We start from the raw sequence: 17,623 nt of genomic DNA, 5'->3' as shown, positions 1-17,623 counted from the left end.
GAGTTCTGACTCTGTGCCTTCCCGACCTCAGAGCTGGCTGCTGATGTGACACAGGCCTCTGGAGTGCGTAGCCCTAAATCAGTCATGTTCAAAGCAACAAGCATGCAGCTGCTGCTGTTAAACATACACAGCATGTATGGACAGATCACCCTTGTGTCCCCTTTCCCACAGTGCATGACTCCTAGTGATCCAAGAGGCCAAGGCACGGTGATACCTCACTCGGGACCACACACACACACACACACACACACACACAAACATACACATCCTCTTGCTCTGCGCTCTCCTCTGTGATCACATTTTTCCATCTGCTTCCAAATTTTAATCCGTATCATCTCAGCCGTTTTTAATTTTTAATCGAAAGCAGAGGAGCAGTTTGGCAGCCTCCTCTCAACTGTTGAACTGTTCTTCCTCCCTCGATGCTCTAACAATAATCTGATGTATCATCAGATACAGGGCGCGGCACAACTCCATCTCTTCTCACCTACTTAGAATTAAGTCACTTTGTCAGAATACATGTATTAACTGACCTGACTGCTGCACGTGTACTCTCCTTTCCTGCCTGTGCTCTTGTTTCTAAAATAAAAAATCTGATTCATCCAAAGTGAATTGTAGGTTTCTGGTTGGTTCACCGCAGGATTTTTAAAAGTATGTGTGAGAACTTTTTTTTTTTTCCTAGGAAGGTAGCCCAAACCTTACAACACACCACTCTCGTCTTAAACAAGAGTCTACATGTTCTGTGAGGCTGATCTGTGAGCTAAATAACAGTAACAATCAATCAGTAACAATACCACCTTTGTTTTGTGTATTAGCAGGCTTTACGTCATAGCTACAGTACTCCACTTATCCAAAGCAGGGTCATGGGGTTGATGTAGCCAGATGACATTAAACGAGGGGCAGGGTTCATCTTGGATGGTCTTATTTTCAGACAGTCTCTGGGATTAATAATCTGGGATAAAGTTTTTGGAATCTTGAATCACAGGCCTGACATGCTGGATATGAAGAGACAGCCATTCATTCTCACATTCACTCACACATGCACCTGAGACTTATATGAATGCCGTTAGGTTTGCAGGTGATCATAAACCAAACTACTAAAAAAGCATTTTCTTAAGAATCAGTAATAAGAAAAAACTGTCTAAGACCACAGAGAGTTAGTTAATGTTGAGAGGCACCTTTGGTTAATTAGCAAAAGGGCAGGTGCTTGAGCCCCCAGAGCCCATCCCCTTCTGCACGGAGCTGATCTGTATCCAAATCATCTAATACTTGTCAAGATAAAATTGATTCCATGTTGAAATATTTTACTGAACAGGTGAAAAGTCTAACTTACTGATGTCATAACAGGAAAAATTAGTGGACCACCAAAAGTGTTCCCTTCTGGGCCCCACGGCTGTTCCAAATTTCAAATTTCAAGTAATGTTGTATAATGTTAAAGATATATCAGTCGGGACCAAAGTGGTGGACTGACAGACTAAGTGACACTGACACATCTAGAGCTCCTCTGCTAGTGCAGCTAAACTGGCTGACCCCAGTCTGTTAAGCATAATCGAGAAGATTGTGGCCTCTTGTTCCCTCTTAAACAAAAGCCAATTTTCTTCTTCATTAGAATGGAGTGACTCATCATCAGAGGACGAACCCAGCAGTCTGTGTGGGTGGGAGGAGGAGGTGAAGTGAAAGTGGGGCCCAGCGGGTTCACCGTTGCATTTTAAATCATAACTTGGCCTAATTGATTTGTCAGCCGACGAGTAGAGAACTAAATCTGACTGGCTCCCCCGTCCCCCCACCCAAAACAGCTACTACTCTTGTGATCCCTCTGCTTTCTTGTCCAATCCCAGTGACTCTTTTCAACCAGATGCAACCCAATCAACAAACAAGGAGGCACGTAGCATGTACACATTAACAATACAGTACACAAGAGAACAATGAGACTGTACACGTGATAACAATGACCCCTCTGACACTGACACAGTCTAGACTTAGACTTTAGTTTATCGAAAGGACTTGCTGCCCCAAATAACGGCTGGCAGATAAAGAGGCCCGTAGGGGGTCGGTGCTGATGCTTGTGAATGGGACAGAGTCACGTTACGTGGGATGTACCAATGACCTAATGCTCAAACTACTTGTGAACTCTCACAGAGGGAATTCAGCTCAACTTTAACACTGCTAAATAGACTCCTGGGCAAAGTGAACACACTGCAAAACAAATAGAGGACGTACATCATTTATTGGTGTTTGAATGCAAAACACTGCACATTTAAGCTTTATAAAGAGGCTAAACTGGGCCAAGCCAGGCTGTGTGACCTTTGTATCCAGTCACTCTTAGTATTCAGAGCCATGATCTCCATCCATATGCTTCAAAGTGCTTGTTCTGACAAATGTAACCACTTCAATATGGTTTTAAAGGCATTACTGTGTTTAGATGTGGTCAGATCACATTTAATATGAATTAGTTCATTTGAAGCACGTTCAACCCCTAATGGGTCACAGAACATGAAATCAATTCTCCTCCTTTATGTCAGTGATCTGAATGGAGGGTCTTCATATTCTTAGTAAAGTCTGGTCTATAATATGTGTACTTCAGATGGCATCCAGTCTGCAACATCCCCAACTTTAGAAGACTATAAAGTTTCAATTTCTCTGGTGACTTGTCTTAAAAATCTGCATTATTTACATAAATGTTGCTCACAAGCAGTGCTTTCCTTTAATTTGCACATTGCTGCATTTCTTGGCACTTCCTGCCCCCTGTTAATCACTGGAATAGCATGAAGCTTGCTCGTGTGCGTACAGGACTGTTACAAATCCTTTTGTGTGTATATAGTGCCACTAGTGGTCAGAAACTCCACATGTTACATTTAATGGCAGGTTTGTAGGAATATATGATGGAATGATCTACAACCAAACCGTTTGACCGCTTGTTACATTGCCAGCAAAGAGCTTGGCCGACTTGACTAGTCATAAATCCTTTGTCCCCATGGCTCAATCTTGCTCTGTGCGGTTTTCTGTGAATAAGTCTAGTTTGCAGTGAAATGCATTTGGAACATCCATGGAGAAATATTTGTATAGAAGCAGGCAACAATGAGATAGTGAGTATTAAAAATCGTGTGTTTTGTTACAGATATCACACAACAGTGCATGCAGAGTAACTAGTTGCTAATGATCTGAGAACATACAGTGTTAACTGAAACAGCATACAGGTGACAAAAGTTGTGCAAGGACAGGAGAAGTTATTGGAGAAGCAAAAAGGTCGAAAGACACCGTTAATGTGTTGGTGGAGATTTTAGAATCAGAGCGGACGATAAATATGTCTCAGTGACAGCAAGGTGGAGCTGGAGGAAGGGTTCCTGAGTCTAAAGGTTCCTCTCCAGAAGGATGTTTTTTAGGTCTGCGGGACTGTTGATGGTGAAGACAGTGTGGGAGGTGTTCCGTCTTTCCACAAGTGTGGCAACACCCTCGCCCAAGTCCAGGTGGTTCAGGTAGCCGGGTGCCATGCGCTCTGGGGTGGATACACCTGCGTCGATCTTCACCTGGCAGAACCAACCAAAGGAAAGACGAGGGTTAGAGTACATACAAAGAGGTTAGAGAGAAGTAATGAGGGACAACGTATGGTTGGAGATGCTTTGACTGTCACAGTGTAAGTTTGACCTCTGACCAGAAAATGTTTAAAGAGTGATCACATTGAGAAGTCACTCTGATTTATTGTGACTTCAGTTCTATTTTTCTTAATATCTTAGGGCATGATAACACATATCAGTGCTTACACAGTTATCTAAAAGCAGATGTTCCTAAAAGCAGTATGTTCCTGTGTAGATTTCAATTCATCTCAAACCAACAAAACACCAGCAGTAACTATAATGCAGTAGATAACGTACATACATATCATTCACCCTCCTTTTCTCTTCCAAATACGTTTGGTTAAAATAAAGGTGTGCCAAGTAAAACATCCCTGATCATGTTTCAGCCAGTTTCTTTCCTCATCAAATGTTCTTTTGGCAATGCTCACCCAGATATAAGTTCTTAATTTAGTATTAGGTATCAAAGTAAGCCATAAGCCTTTAATTATTTAGACATCAAACACACTGAGCGTTCACACAGGAGGACGCAAAGCACGGATGACTTAGTCTTACATCGACTGATACCACTGTGGGTGTGACTCATGTGAAAACTGCATCTCGTCAATTGGTTATTTCGTTATTTTAATACAGGCAGAAGACTGCAGTAAGACTAGTAACTAGTCTAGACTAGTATGTAGACTAGAATAGTAAAACTACAACTTGCACCACAGTACAGTTACAAATGAATGGAGTTAAAATAGAATTCATGTTTGATCAATAAATGTCATATACTTTACAAAACCATTTGTTGTGTAGATCATATCAACATGTACATGGCCAAAAGGGGAAGGTGATGGACTGTTATTATATCTCATGCTGAGGCGGGGGGGCACTCAGTGAACAGTGGGATCAAGTAGAAGTCCTAAATCAGCTTTGGCCTTGCTTTGTAATCCCATTGAAGTCTCACCTGGTTGAGTTTGCAGGGCACCTCAGGGTACTCCTCTCGTAGAACCTGGCAGAAGGCCAGGGTGCTGGCAGCTCCCACTGTCAGGAAGCCCGTACCAGGCATCAGCAACTTTTCTCCTGCTCCTCCTGTGGCACAGATCAGCACAGAGCATGGAAATATATAAACACTAGTCATGTTTATTGTGGTTCAGAGGGGTTATGTGCCAAAGTTGTACACACAAGTGAAAATAACCCTCTTTACCAACCACAAACAAACAAACAATAAAACTATGAATTGCTCTTTTTATGCATCTGCATCGTGGCCAGAGGCATTATGTTTTCAGGCTGTCCGTCTGTCCCTCACTTTCTTGTGAACAAGGCATCATTTGAACTCATGTATAAACTTATTAGAACACAAGTCTGGAAAGGCACATATGTAAACTACAACTTCACTCGTTGGTGGAGGCATTCTGCACAACTGCAATGTGGTAAAAAAAAAAAAACCTTGTCATATGACCCAAAGGTGCATTTCTTTAAAGGCGACCCTGTGGCAGCAAGAGTCTGTTGAAATTGCACCCCTTTGGTGGCAGGCACCAAAATGGCAGCTGACATGACACAAACTTTCAACTTAAACAGCTATGTTAAAGTAACATGATGGTGCAAACCCTAACCCAATATACGGTAACAAGAAAAAGTATGTGAACATACCAACCATGTGGAATTTCATGGTTTTCTGCATTAATTTTTCATTACTGCACACCTGATGTTTGCCAAAGAGCACATTCACACTCCACAGCGGTATTGGCAAAATCTTTTGTGGAGTGATGAAAAGAAAAGAAAGAAAAACAGCTTTACATCTACTGTATTACATCGTTGAGACATCATCCCAACGGTATAATATGGTGGAGGAAACATCATGATTTGGGCCTGCTTTGCTGCACCATTACTTGGCCAGCTTGCAGTGATTAGGGGGAAAATTCTTCAGAATAATGTGAGAATGTCTGTACGTTAGCTGAAACTCTGTAGAAGTTGGGTGATGCTACAGGAAAATAAACAAAAATACCAAAGGAAGAGGGTGGTCACCTTAACCACTACACAGCCATTTTATTGATTTTATTATTAATTAATGCAGAAAACCATAAAATTCCAGAAGGTTGACCTCTGTATGTAAAACAGAACAACAACAAAAACAACAAAAAAACAACAACAACAGTTCAGAACAACTACAGGTACATGGTTAAAGCATTTACCAGTGATGAAGGTGTAAGTACAGCTGGAGTCGTCCCTCACCAAAGGGAAGAAGGCCTTCCATGACACAAATGTGCTGAAAAGCAACGTCTCAATTACCTGGGGAGTTCAAGGGACAAGAGATATAAACCAACCAGACAAGAATCACTGCTTTATTTTTGTAAATTTCAAAAGTCCAGTGTGTGCTCACCCAGTGCAGGTCTTTGAGAGACTGGGTGTGAGGAGGTCCTCCCTGCCACCAGCTGAAGCCCAGGGAGGAAACGATGTCTGTCACCTTGCCCACTGCCTTCAGCAGGGCCTGCTTTGCCTTCTCTGCTCCATCCTCTGAGCCTGAACACAGAGATTCAGCCGTAGAAAGTAAAAAGAAAGTAGGAAGTGTGTGTAACTATCGGTGGACTAAGACTGTTATGCTTTACCATCATACTTTGGAGGGTGACCCCTGACCTTTACTAACAATCCCTGTCAGAAAATGTTCCTGTTCACCTACACTTTAGTCCATGACGAGGTAACACAGATGGCAGGATTGGATTCTTTAGTTGCTTCTTATTGTAACATTCTGACCTTTAATTCCCTTTAATGAGCCCATGATGCTCTGGCATCATCCTGACCTGTGAGAGAGTGTGAATGTTTGTCTGTCCATCCATCCATTAGGATAATGGATGGATGGATTAGCAACAATATGTTCTGGGTTTAGTGTACAGATGGATGACAAACAGCTACTTAGATGAATGGAAGGACCCCAACTTACCTACATCCCCCACTATGGTCGTGAGGTTATCCTTGGTGTTGGGAGAGACGAACGACTGGAGCTTCTCCAGCCGGCTGCTGTCCCTGGAGATCACTGCCACTTTAAAACCTACACACACACACACACACACACACACACACAGCAGATTGTACATTAATCTATAGTGCACTGCAGATAGATAATAGATGCACCTTTTCACTAACTAATCCATCTCACATGAAAATGAAGATTCAGAACTTTCTGCTTAGTTCAAACACACGGTGCAAATTCAACCTGCAGAATCCATGTTTATGTGGAGAACAGAGGACTATAAACAACCAACTTTAATAGAGCAGCACCTTAAAACTCTCTAAACTGAGCTGAAACCACCCTCTGTTACCTCTAACCATAAAACATGATGTTGTTATTGATGATGGGATATACTGCTGAGGTTCAGATCAGCTGATCTGTTGATGGCAGGCATAGAACTTTTTTGCTGAACCCTTCATTACTTAACTTAACAGTAAAGGTATCCTGCTCTCATGTTCATATTACTCAAATGTAACACTGGATATTGAAGATGTTTTATAGCCTGTGTGTGTGATTTTTATATATTTATCAAGATCATTCCAAATATTTATTTCTTTGCAAACTTCCTTACATAGACTTCTCTCCTTTTCTCTCCCGACATTACACATGGGGGGTGAGTAGGCACGTTGTTACCCATCTGTAAATCACAGTGTGTACGATCTTTACTGAAAAGCTTGATTGATGGATTTGTCAATGACGCGTATGGACATGCTACATTTACGCACGCAGCTGCGCCACCAACATCATGGTTAACAGACATATATTTAATAATTCAAAGACAGAGAATGTCATAAAGTACGAAAACATGCATAAAAAATGCAGAAAGAAGAAATGCAGTTTCCCATGATCCCCCCTGAGACAGACATCTGTGCGCAAAACGACTTGGATCTGGATGTCTCCAAGTGGCTCCTACCTTTATCCAGCAGTGCCTTGACGATCCCAGAGCCCACTGTCCCCGCTCCTCCCAGAGCTAACACAACCCTGTCCGAGTTTGCCATGCTGGATGCTGCTGCACGGACCTGCTGGAGGATGGAGGGTGACACTTTGGGAATAAAGCTGCGGACTTTTGCAGAGCATCTTTGGGGTCCCAGGATGTTTTAAACTGAACCCAGGAGCTACAGTTCCACCCATCTGCCGGTGTCACTGAAGCCACGCCCGCAGGTCAACAAAAGAAGCTCACCACTATCTTCACCCCACCTCTCTCTCTCTCTCTCGCTCTGTGTGTGTGTGTGTGTGTGTGTGTGTGTGTGTGAGAGAGAGAGAGATATTGGGAAGACAATTAGTTCATGTTGAGGTACGTGCCGAAATGCTGCCATCTAGAGGATCAAATATTGTAGAAGATAATATTGTGGGGGTGATTGTAAAGCTTTTTGCTTTATTACTCTGACTAGACTCATGGACTAGAACAACACAGTCTTGATAACATCAAGTCTTGTCAGCTACGTTTGTCAGCTGACATTAGGTGAGGAGAGAGCTGAACAGCCTCACAAAGGCTGCAGGTCCAGATGGAATCAGCCTAAGGCTGCTGAAGGCCTGTGCTCCTTAGCTATGTGGTGTTCTTCAGCCTCAGCCTGCACCTGGAGAGAGTTCCTCTTGGGTGGAAGAAGTTGTGCCTGGTTCACAACTTCTTCCTCTTGGGTGGAAGAAGTCGTGCCTGGTTCCTGTGAATAAGACGCCACATCCAGGAGTCCTCACTGACTTCAGACCAGTGACTCTGACCTCACACAGTATGAAGGCTTTTGCATAACTGACCCTGGAGTCCCTCTGACCTCTGGTCAAACCCTTACTTGACCCCCTCCAGTTTTCCTATCAACCCCAAGTTGGAACGGATAACGCCATGATACATCTACTCCACCACACCTACACCAACCTGGACAAGCCTGGGGTTTTAGTGAGGATCATGCTTTTTGATTTCTCCAGTGCATTCAACACCATCCGGCCTGCACTGCTGGGAGAGAAATTAAAAAACATGCAGGTCAACACTCCCCTGATTTCCTGGATCATGGACTACCTCACCAACAGTACATCTGCCTGCAGAACTGTGTGTCTGACACTGTGGTCTGTAGCACAGGTGCTCCACAGGGGACAGTTCTGTCTCCATTCATCTTCACCCTGTATACCTCAGACTTCAGGTACAACTCAGAGTCCTGTCATCTTCTGAATTTCTCTGATGACTCTGCAGTTGTAGGATGTATTAATGGTGGAGATGTCACAGAGTACCGTGGAGTGGTGGACAGTTTTGTTGACTGGTGTGGACTCAACCATCTTCAACTGAACATCAATAAAACAAAGGAGCTGGTGATGGACTTCAGGAAATCTGAGAGTCCTGTCATCCCTCTCTTTATACAGGAGGAGGAGGTGGAGGTCGTATCTGAGTACAAATACCTGGGAGTGTACTTGGACAACAAACTGGACTGGATAAAAACTCATCAGTACTCATGGACACTCCCTCCCACCCACTGCACAGTGTGCTGCTGGACAGAGGAGCACGTTCATCCAGAGACTGATCAACATTAAGTGCTCTACAGAGAACCACAGGAGGTCCTTTTAACCTGTGACCATCAATCTTTATTCCTCCCCTTTCTGTAAGGGGAGTGGGAACAGAGAACGTCTTGTCATATAACTGCTGTCATTCCACCTGGACTGTAATTATTGACCTATTTTCATCTCACATATTTTGTATATACACTGTTTTTTCTGTATTGATATTATTCTGTATTTGTGTTGTTGTAGATCTGTGTTGAGAACAACTGTAAAAGTCAAAACTATTTCCTTCTGTTCTATTAATAAAGTTTTTGAATCTTGAATCTTGAAAACACCTCTTTGACAGTAACTTCAGAAGGAAAGTTCACGTGTAGCTGCTGGACCAGGACCATGATACACTGCACACCACTGTTGTGACAATTTGTTGTAAAGTATATCATGTTAGGTTTTTATACATTTTGGATTATATGTATGTCTGTGATAGCCTGCTTGGATTGTTAATAGGGTTTTTCATATTGTTTGTGTGACCTTTACTGTCTATCCATCCATTATCTTGACCGCTTGTCCTCTGGAGGGTCGCAGGAATGCCTGAGCCTATCCCAGCTGTCACTGGGCGAGAGGCGGGGTACACTCTGGACAGTGTGTGTACTTTCTATAGAATTGTATCAATAAATATTTGATACTTTGATATATTTGTCATGTAGCTAAAGCTAATAGCTGCTAGCTGGGCCCCTGGGTGCCTGCACAGCTTCCGCACTGTGACCCTCAGAGGGGCCTCTGCCCCGCCCCCCGCGCTCGCGCTCACGCTCCTTCCTCGCGCCCCCTTGTGCGGCGCTGGGCTAAATCGCGCCACGTGACAGTGTTTACCTTAAGCCCGGTCGGTGAGGGAGCGGGGAGCCGCCGCACTGCCACGACGCTGCGGGGAAATGTCTAGTTACGAGATTCACTGCTAAACCTCTCCGTTTACGTGTAAGGCACAGGTACGTTTGTATGTTTCTAGTGTGTTCGGCTTTGATCCAACACCGGCTGTCACAACTGAAACCTTCGCTGTGACGCAACGTTAGCTTAGCTTTGACACGAGTACGAGACTGGAGGTCTCGTATAGAAATTTTGTAATTTATTGTATTGAAAGTATCAGCAAAAGGCCACATTATCTAAATCCGGAAACCTAGCATTTTCTGAATCAACGATGGTCGGTCTTTAATTCGGCATAGATCCTAAACAACAACTCCGTGTCGTTTGATATTTTTCTTTCGTTACCTCCGGGGACTTTCCCCGCAGATGAATCTAAACACGACGGTCCTACCCTTTTAAAAAATGGAGATTTTGATGGTTGGTGGATTGAATGTAACCTGACCTGAACTACCGCTTCTATAGTCTCTTCAGAGCTTTCGGGTCGTATTTTATGAGTTATTCATTTCAGTTGAAAAAGCAAGAGTGTTAAATTAACACATAGAGATAAGAGATTTGGTTCAGTATTGAAACGTGATAGTTTTCCAAGCTCCGTGTTAGGAAGAAGCTTAAGCTAACGCTAATGCTAATGCTAAATTCGAGCTGAGCTGCAGACGAGTATTTCTTTTTCACTAACTTGACCATAGATTGTTTTAACTATATCAAAGGTAGGTCAGTTGGTTTGCTGGCTACGGAAATATATTTAAATATTTTCCACTAAGGCCTGGATGTCATGCGTTTCACTTTCGGTTACAAACAAAACAAGTATATTAACCCTCATTAGAATGAATAGCTAACGTAGTTGTATATACTGTATTTCACGTAGCTAAAGGATGTATGTTAAATATTTCCAATGTGCCAGTTCTCTCTCTCTCTCACTTTGTCATGACTTCAAATCTCAGTAACTGACTGAAAGCCACGAAACATTGTAGATTCATTTTCACCTTGTACTTGTATTGAAGTTGAATAGTGCCATACTGAATCTCATCATTCATAAATTAAAATATTGATTGTATATGTGAATTATTAGAGGAGAACAATTGTCATCGTCACTTTCACATCTTGTTCGTCTCCCTCGCAGCAGAGATGAGCAGCTCTAGGCAGATGTTAGTGGCCGCCTATGATCACAGTTTGGAGCAGCAGATTGTGGGACGAGGCTCCAACCTGGCATGTAGGGATGAGGAGCTGTGGAATAAGATGGAGGGGCTGCTGAAGGATGGAAATGCTCAGGAGACACACTGCCTGGGTCTGGATCCGCTGAGGGTGATGGAAGAGTCGCTAATGGAGGCGGCAGCAGCAGCACCAGCACCAGCACCCAACGGTGGGCAAGGCAAAGCCAGACGGGGATTGCAAAGCCTGGCTAAAGTATTTGAGGTCCTTGAGCAAGCGGCCCTGAACCTGTACCTTGGCCCCTGGAGGAAGGAATACAGAGTTGTCAAGGTTAGCTGGAAAAAAAGGCTTAAAAGAGAGAATGTATCTCAACACCACTTACTGTTGAAAATCTGTTATGTTTTCTAATAATTGATTTACTTGTTTTCCTTTGTCCAGATGTACTCTGGTATGTTTACCCACTACATCAAACCGGTGCTTTCGATGCCTCAGATCAAGAAAGTGTTTGGCCTATTGGGGTACCAGCCAAGCTTGTCACGACAGGAGCAGCTCTGTCTTCAGTCCAGAACTAACCCCAACTCTCTGGACAACCTTCTCCGCTTGTCTTGTGCCTTTTTCCTGGCCCGTTGCGAGTGTCGCCTCCTTGCAATGGCCCTGGGAAGCCATGTTGGTGAGGCAGAGTGGGAGCTGAATGTGGTGAGGGAGAGGAAGATGGGACACAGTGTTCAGGTAAGTTAATCAATCAAATGAGTGTCAGATAACCTCTCTTGTGGAGAAGGAGCTTGTGCTAAATTATTCCATTATTTTGCATGCATCTCAACAGGTCGCCTTGGAAAACACAATGAAGACATTGAAGAGCAACCAGTCAGTGATGGAGCAGATTGATACAGAACTGGACGAGGATCTGTACACAGATAAACAAGATATTAGGGGGCAGAGAGAGGCGGTTGTCATAGATGACGAAGGTCCCCGCTCTTTAACCTGGGTGACTCAAAGCAGTGCATCTCCCCAAGCCTTGAAGGCACTCAACAATGAAGTGACATCACTGCCCCCGTCCGTCTCCCTGACCACCAGAGAGCACACCTGCATCTCTACACTCAACTGCCAGTTAACCAAGACCTCGCCTGCAGAGTCAGACACTCCCAGAAGCTCTTCAGCCAACAAGCGGCAAGGCAGACGCCACTGTGAGGAGTCGACGTTTGACAAAGCAGATCCCAGCTTACAGTCACTCAGCAAGAGGGAGGCAGAAGCCAACCAATTATGCAGCTGTCCCCAGTCCCCTCATCTTTTTCCTAATCACTGTGTTCAATGCGAAACCTTTAACAATTTCAGCGGTGCCTTGCTTTCACATTGCATAATGGAGGACTACAATGTGCCGACCTCTGACGGTACAAATGAAGCACTGAATGGATCTGGCTCAGAGTTACAACAGAGCGAAAGCCTAAGAGTGAACCATGTGAGTGCAGAACAAAACAGCAGTGGAGTGATGTCCTCCTTACCTCTGTGTGATGGCCCTAAATCCATAATGCCATCTTGTCAACCAATCGTCTACCATGAATGCTGCAACCTCGCCCAGCTGGACCCTCGTGTTCTGTGCGTCAGCTGCTGTGTCTTCCACTCTGGGTCCTGCAGAGAGCGAGACTACTGCCAAATCCACCACACCGTCAAAAAGCTAGGCGTGTGTGAGTGTGGGAAGGTGTGCTCCAGAAAGCCTCTGGTTCTGTGCAGATATTGTGGGAATGAGTATTGTAGTGATTGTTGGTACAGGAGTCCTCTTGTATGCAAATGTGGCCAAGCTTTTGACCAGTCATCATCTGTGTGATATGTATTTGAAACATTTTGCACTCGTGAGGCACATCTAGCAAAATCACAATGCCTTAAATCTGTGTGCTAAAAAATTCCAAATGTTGCCTTGAGATGGTGCTGAAATGCAGTATTAAACATGCTCCACTCTTTCTTTCTCACTTTACTGGCCATATTTGCTATTGTTTTATTTTTTTCACTAAGTGTTAGTTGTTGAAACTCGTGCTTACAGTTTGTGCTCTCTGTAGAAATGGGCGGATGATCCTGGTGCTTGTTTAAAGCTTCAGTAATCACAGCTGCATCTTCAATTTAGAAGGTTTTTGCATTTTATCATATTGGTGCAGAAAATAAAGATGGAGAACATCTGTTGCCAGCCAATTGCAGGGCAGGCAACCATTCACACCTATCGGCAAAGAGTCATCAATGAACCCTAACCCCTAACCTTAACATGTATGTGTTTGGAGGAAGCTGCAGTACATGGAAGGAACCCACAAACTCCACAGAGAAAGACTGTTAAGTTAAGGACAGCAACGGTACCGTAAAGACATACAGTACTTACTGTCTCAGTAAATACTGCTAAAATATGCCACTTTAAACACTTCTCCAGATACAGATGATGTCATCTGGAGGAGCAGCTTGACCAATACTAACTAAAGGTCTGTAATATCAGCAACTAGATGACACCATCCAACCTGAAAAACTCCCTGTTACATCAGATTATTTAGGGAAGGCAGAAGAAAGTTTAATACCCTTAATATACATACAGCAATTTGAAAATGAGTGAAGTTGCCCTCTAACACCATCTGTATAACAGATTTAATAACACACAGCTTTCTTGAACTGCTTTACCAGACAAAGTTAAAACCAATCAGCAGTGTGTTTGGGCCCCAGACTTTAAGGCCTGCTGTGGGTTTAACAGACCACCAGATGTCACTATTTACATCTTTGTTAGCACAGATACAACAAGTGTCAAAGCTTCATGAGGCTTCATCCGCCCATCACTAGCTCCCAAGTCATGTAAACGCAACTTGGTGCAAAGCACAAGGGAATGAGCCTTCATCTGTATTACTGCTTGAATAACTATTGGAGTAAAAGGTCAATAATGCACTTGTCTGTGTAAAATGTTTGTTTTATAATATAGGATCAAATGTCTCGTAACAGTAACTAGCACCTGGAAAATGAATGATCACAGTTAATATTATGTTCTGTCACACCTGAAATAAACTAAAATACTGATTTTCAGCACTTTGAAGCACTTCTGTTTTCCTGATCCTGAGTATTTACATCAAGTGAACAAATGGAAGTAACTGATGAATACGAAACAGTGGAGGACAGTTTTCCACTTTACCTGAGCCGGGGTCCAGAGAAGGTTTTTTTCCATTGTTGAGTTGTAACTGGAGTTTCTAGATACAGCCATGAACGTAATTTTAAAACTGGGGTTTTCAGAGATGTTCCTGATCCCATGCAGTGATTTCCACTACACTGCAGTGCTGCCTCAGGGTTTGAGTTTTTGGCTAAAGGTGACAGAAACGGTATTTATCTTCATTTCTGAAACTTCAATAATGCAGTGATGATTCTGACCTGCTGACCATTAACCACATTAACTGGATATGTTCCTCCAGCTGGTATATTTTTAGGATGTCCAAACTTCTAAAGTCTTTTGTTGCTGACATGAAATTCAAAAACATACACTTTCAGAATTAAATTTAATGTTGATTTGTACTATTTTCAATCAAATATATTTTTTAAATAGTTTGTAAATCACTATATTTTCATGTATTTCTGTTTAACAATGTCCCAACATTTCAGAAAACAGTAGTAGACATGGTTCACTGATTTTATCATGACCAGCCTCTTTAGACATCAAACATTGTCCTGACGTTTATGCAGTTTTATGTGAAACTGCTTTAAGTCTACTTCTGCTGCCTCCATCAATCACCACACTCAGTGAACCACCCGAAACAGTTCACAGTGATCCTTATACTGAGCTCTAATACCGACCAGAGACCCAAAGCTCCTTCAGTAAATGTTTGTGTTCTCTCCTAAAGATTTGCCTGTTTTCTATTCATTGTACATCTGCCACTTGGTGTTGATGAAGGTCTTGCTGTCCATGCGGTCGATATATAGGACGCCATCCAGGTGGTCCATCTCGTGTTGGAGGATGCGGGCTGGCCAGCCGCTGGCCTGCCATGTTGCTGCTTCACCTTTTTCATTCAGACCTGTGGGTTGTTCATGCAGAGGAACCAGAAAAAGATGCAGAAATGTATTAGTGTGTCAACTCGTGACAGAGAAGTTAATATCACAAATGAAACTTTGTGTGCTATCAGCATCCGAGTGTACAAGTGTTTTCTTGTTTTGCATAAAGTAAAATTTTGTTTGTTTGTTTGTTTTTTAGCTACAACAGATTAAAGTTGCTTTCACACATGTACTGACACCCTGAACATGTCCAGACTTTACCCAGGTGAGCTGCATGTAAAAACACAAACAACTGGACTTTATTCTGCAGGCCCCCTAGTACAAAGTCTGCGTAATGTCCAGGTGAGCTCATAAGAGAACACAGCAGGTAATAGTCCAGAGTATTCACTGTGAGTAAGGGGGCGCTTCCTTTCAGCCAAGCCGCTCAGCATAACATCAGAAAGTTTAAGAGGTAAAAACCAGCTTTCTGTTGTCATGTCGAGCTTCTTTTCATAAGGAAACCAAAGTTCTAAGCATAAAGCTTAATTTCTACTAATATGATTGATATACTCATATGATGATACTGATTGAAGCAGTGTCCTTTTTGTGTCACATTGTTCCTCAAGCACAATGTGACACAAATTGTCCTGCTGTGTGCTGCATGTGTGAATTCACCACTCTGCGAAATATCCGGAGCTAAGATAGTCCAGAGTGCATATGTAACATTGTAAAGACAACATTGTACAGGAGACACAATATTAAGCCAGAAACATGCGTACCAGACACTTCTACAGACAGGTAGCGAGGAACTGTGGCCGAAAAGCCGGAGATGCTTTCACATCCCTCCTGAAAGAGCACAGTGTGTCCATCCAGGACTCTCAGCTGGGGGTTCACAAAGATCCTCAGGGGCTGTACGGAGAGCCCACGGGCCTCCCTGGATGTGAGCGAACTCTCTTCCAACATCTTCTGGGGATATTCCAGAGCCAAGATGCGGAGAGGCACTCCGATCTGGGGTGCACTCAGCCCCACACACTCAAGTTTCCGCATTACTTTCACCATAGTGTTGATGACCTTTTGGATCTCAGGACCTGTTATAGCAGCAGGGTCAACAGCAGCTGCATGTGCACGCAGAACCGGGTCCCCTACCTGGCACACGTGACTGTACGGGGGGCTGGGAGGAGATATGACCTTGCGTTTCATGTACTCAAGATAGGAGCGCACCTTGATGTTGCTGCAGTAAGAGCGTCTACAGGGCACAGATGAGATATGTGAAAGACAACTGGAAGTCACTGCTGTTAGACTGCCCAGAGGGGCTGCAGATGTGTAAAGTCTGAGCCCCATCCTGGAGAGCTGGAGCAGGGAGACGCATGATTTTGTGTTCATGGTGGAGCTGCAGCTGGGAGGATCTATCACACATCAAGGGGGCGGCACCCTGTGCTGCAAAGACATTTTACAAAAGATGAGAAGAACACTTCAAAGGTTGTGAAGCTACAATATGCAACTTTTAAGCTAGCACTAGCACACCTCTCTATTCCTGCTCTGCTAGACTCTGTCCAAAAGTACAGTAGGTAAAATGACGAACATTATATGTATTTTAGATGTAGACCATGCCACAATGTCAACAGCTCTTTCTTAAGTGGAAACACTAACATGAACATATCTAATACCATATAAATGTGTAGGAAGAGCATGAGTGAGAGAGGTTTGGATGTCACTCGGATTTTGTACGTTTGATTGCTGAATTTAAAGCCACCGAGTGTGGGAGACAGCACCTTTGTAATTAACCTGTCTTTGCAGTAGCGTCAAACACCGCCGACGGTGTGACGAGGTGAATCGAAACACGCGCACCCGTTCAACAGCGGTAAAATGAGGCTCGGGGGTCTGTAGAGGTTACTGGTGAATGTGAAGTTAGGGTCAGGTTAAACATCATGAGATACGACTGGTTCAAGTTAGGATAAAAAGTTAAACTCAGATTAAAGTGAGGGAATACGTCACTTTCATAATTATCTACTCGAAAGCCTCGGGGTCACTAAAAGCAGCACCACCAAGCAGCTAGCCTGTGAATGCACGTTATCTTACCTCGTCACCTTTAAAACACACTATTTCAGCGTAGTGTTTGCATATTAAAAGACTCTGTAAATCTCCGTTACCTACCGATGGGCTCCGAGGTTTATTTCACTTGGTACCGTTTTTATTAGGGATAAGAAAAGCTAATGCTGTCAGACCGTGTATGTCAAGTGAAGAAAACCACGTGTCTGATGACGTCGGAAGCGTCACTGCGGCTCAATTGGAATAAAACTAATTTGAGTAAATGTTTGTGAATAAGTGAAAGAAATAAAGAGAGATAAGCATTAATAAATAAGATGATGTACTAGAAAGACATTATAGCATATTATTTTATATTATATATTATTTTAATAGGAACAATAATTTAATAAATATCATACTCCCGTGCTGGCAGCGTTTTAACGACGTAATAATTATTTATTGTGAAGTTAAAGTTTATAGTAAAATCAAAATGTTATTAATGAATTTAAAA

General features: G+C 43.1%; 3 protein-coding genes across 11 annotated transcripts; 1 reads left to right on the top strand and 2 right to left on the bottom strand.

The window, feature by feature from the left end:
• Positions 1-2,211: 2,211 nt before the first annotated feature.
• On the bottom strand, positions 2,212-7,638 carry si:dkey-238o13.4 (SDR family oxidoreductase). The gene is made up of 6 exons (XM_026364805.1): positions 7,475-7,638; positions 6,493-6,600; positions 5,935-6,074; positions 5,747-5,843; positions 4,519-4,643; positions 2,212-3,524 (listed from the first exon to the last, which is right to left on the bottom strand). The coding sequence occupies exons 1-6, from the start codon at positions 7,557-7,559 to the stop codon at positions 3,348-3,350; spliced, it is 732 nt and encodes a 243-aa protein (XP_026220590.1). The 5' UTR covers positions 7,560-7,638; the 3' UTR covers positions 2,212-3,347.
• A 2,254-nt stretch (positions 7,639-9,892) lies between these two features.
• On the top strand, positions 9,893-14,009 carry spata2l (spermatogenesis associated 2-like). 8 transcript variants are annotated; one of them, XM_026365789.2, is made up of 4 exons: positions 9,893-10,014; positions 11,081-11,436; positions 11,545-11,835; positions 11,930-14,009. In XM_026365789.2, exons 2-4 carry the CDS (start codon positions 11,083-11,085, stop codon positions 12,926-12,928), a joined length of 1,644 nt encoding a protein of 547 aa, XP_026221574.1. In that variant the 5' UTR covers positions 9,893-10,014; positions 11,081-11,082; the 3' UTR covers positions 12,929-14,009. The 8 variants fall into 8 exon arrangements, with proteins under 8 accessions (XP_026221574.1, XP_026221571.1, XP_026221570.1 ...); XM_026365786.2 differs by having other exon boundaries at positions 11,078-11,436; XM_026365785.2 differs by having other exon boundaries at positions 9,893-10,025.
• A 220-nt stretch (positions 14,010-14,229) lies between these two features.
• Positions 14,230-17,335, bottom strand: pdf (peptide deformylase, mitochondrial). 2 transcript variants are annotated; one of them, XM_026365792.2, is made up of 3 exons: positions 17,239-17,335; positions 15,864-16,521; positions 14,230-15,128 (listed from the first exon to the last, which is right to left on the bottom strand). In XM_026365792.2, the coding sequence occupies exons 2-3, from the start codon at positions 16,465-16,467 to the stop codon at positions 14,971-14,973; spliced, it is 762 nt and encodes a 253-aa protein (XP_026221577.1). In that variant the 5' UTR covers positions 16,468-16,521; positions 17,239-17,335; the 3' UTR covers positions 14,230-14,970. The 2 variants fall into 2 exon arrangements, with proteins under 2 accessions (XP_026221577.1, XP_026221578.1); XM_026365793.2 differs by having other exon boundaries at positions 17,235-17,328.
• Between the last annotated feature and the right edge of the window lie 288 nt (positions 17,336-17,623).

Source organism: Anabas testudineus, chromosome 6 (assembly GCF_900324465.2).
Source record: "Anabas testudineus chromosome 6, fAnaTes1.2, whole genome shotgun sequence".
Lineage (NCBI taxonomy): Eukaryota > Metazoa > Chordata > Actinopteri > Anabantiformes > Anabantidae > Anabas > Anabas testudineus.
Note: the sequence above shows the minus strand (reverse complement) of the source record. Positions and strands in the feature narration are given on the sequence as shown.

What these genes read in the sequence shown, in the direction of transcription:
- si:dkey-238o13.4 (XM_026364805.1), bottom strand. Translation starts at nt 7,559, where the DNA reads ATGGCAAACTCGGACAGGGTTGTGTTAGCTCTGGGAGGAGCGGGGACA. An exon ending in GACCATAGTGGGGGATGTAG is followed by an intron (nt 6,075 to 6,492) that starts GTAAGTTGGGGT and finishes CTCTGTGTTCAG; the next exon opens with GCTCAGAGGATGGAGCAGAG. An exon ending in CTCTCAAAGACCTGCACTGG is followed by an intron (nt 5,844 to 5,934) that starts GTGAGCACACAC and finishes TGAACTCCCCAG; the next exon opens with GTAATTGAGACGTTGCTTTT.
- pdf (XM_026365792.2), bottom strand. Translation starts at nt 16,467, where the DNA reads ATGAACACAAAATCATGCGTCTCCCTGCTCCAGCTCTCCAGGATGGGG. An exon ending in CCTGTCTGTAGAAGTGTCTG is followed by an intron (nt 15,129 to 15,863) that starts GTACGCATGTTT and finishes AACAACCCACAG; the next exon opens with GTCTGAATGAAAAAGGTGAA.
- spata2l (XM_026365789.2), top strand. Translation starts at nt 11,083, where the DNA reads ATGAGCAGCTCTAGGCAGATGTTAGTGGCCGCCTATGATCACAGTTTG. An exon ending in AGGAATACAGAGTTGTCAAG is followed by an intron (nt 11,437 to 11,544) that starts GTTAGCTGGAAA and finishes TCCTTTGTCCAG; the next exon opens with ATGTACTCTGGTATGTTTAC. An exon ending in AGATGGGACACAGTGTTCAG is followed by an intron (nt 11,836 to 11,929) that starts GTAAGTTAATCA and finishes GCATCTCAACAG; the next exon opens with GTCGCCTTGGAAAACACAAT.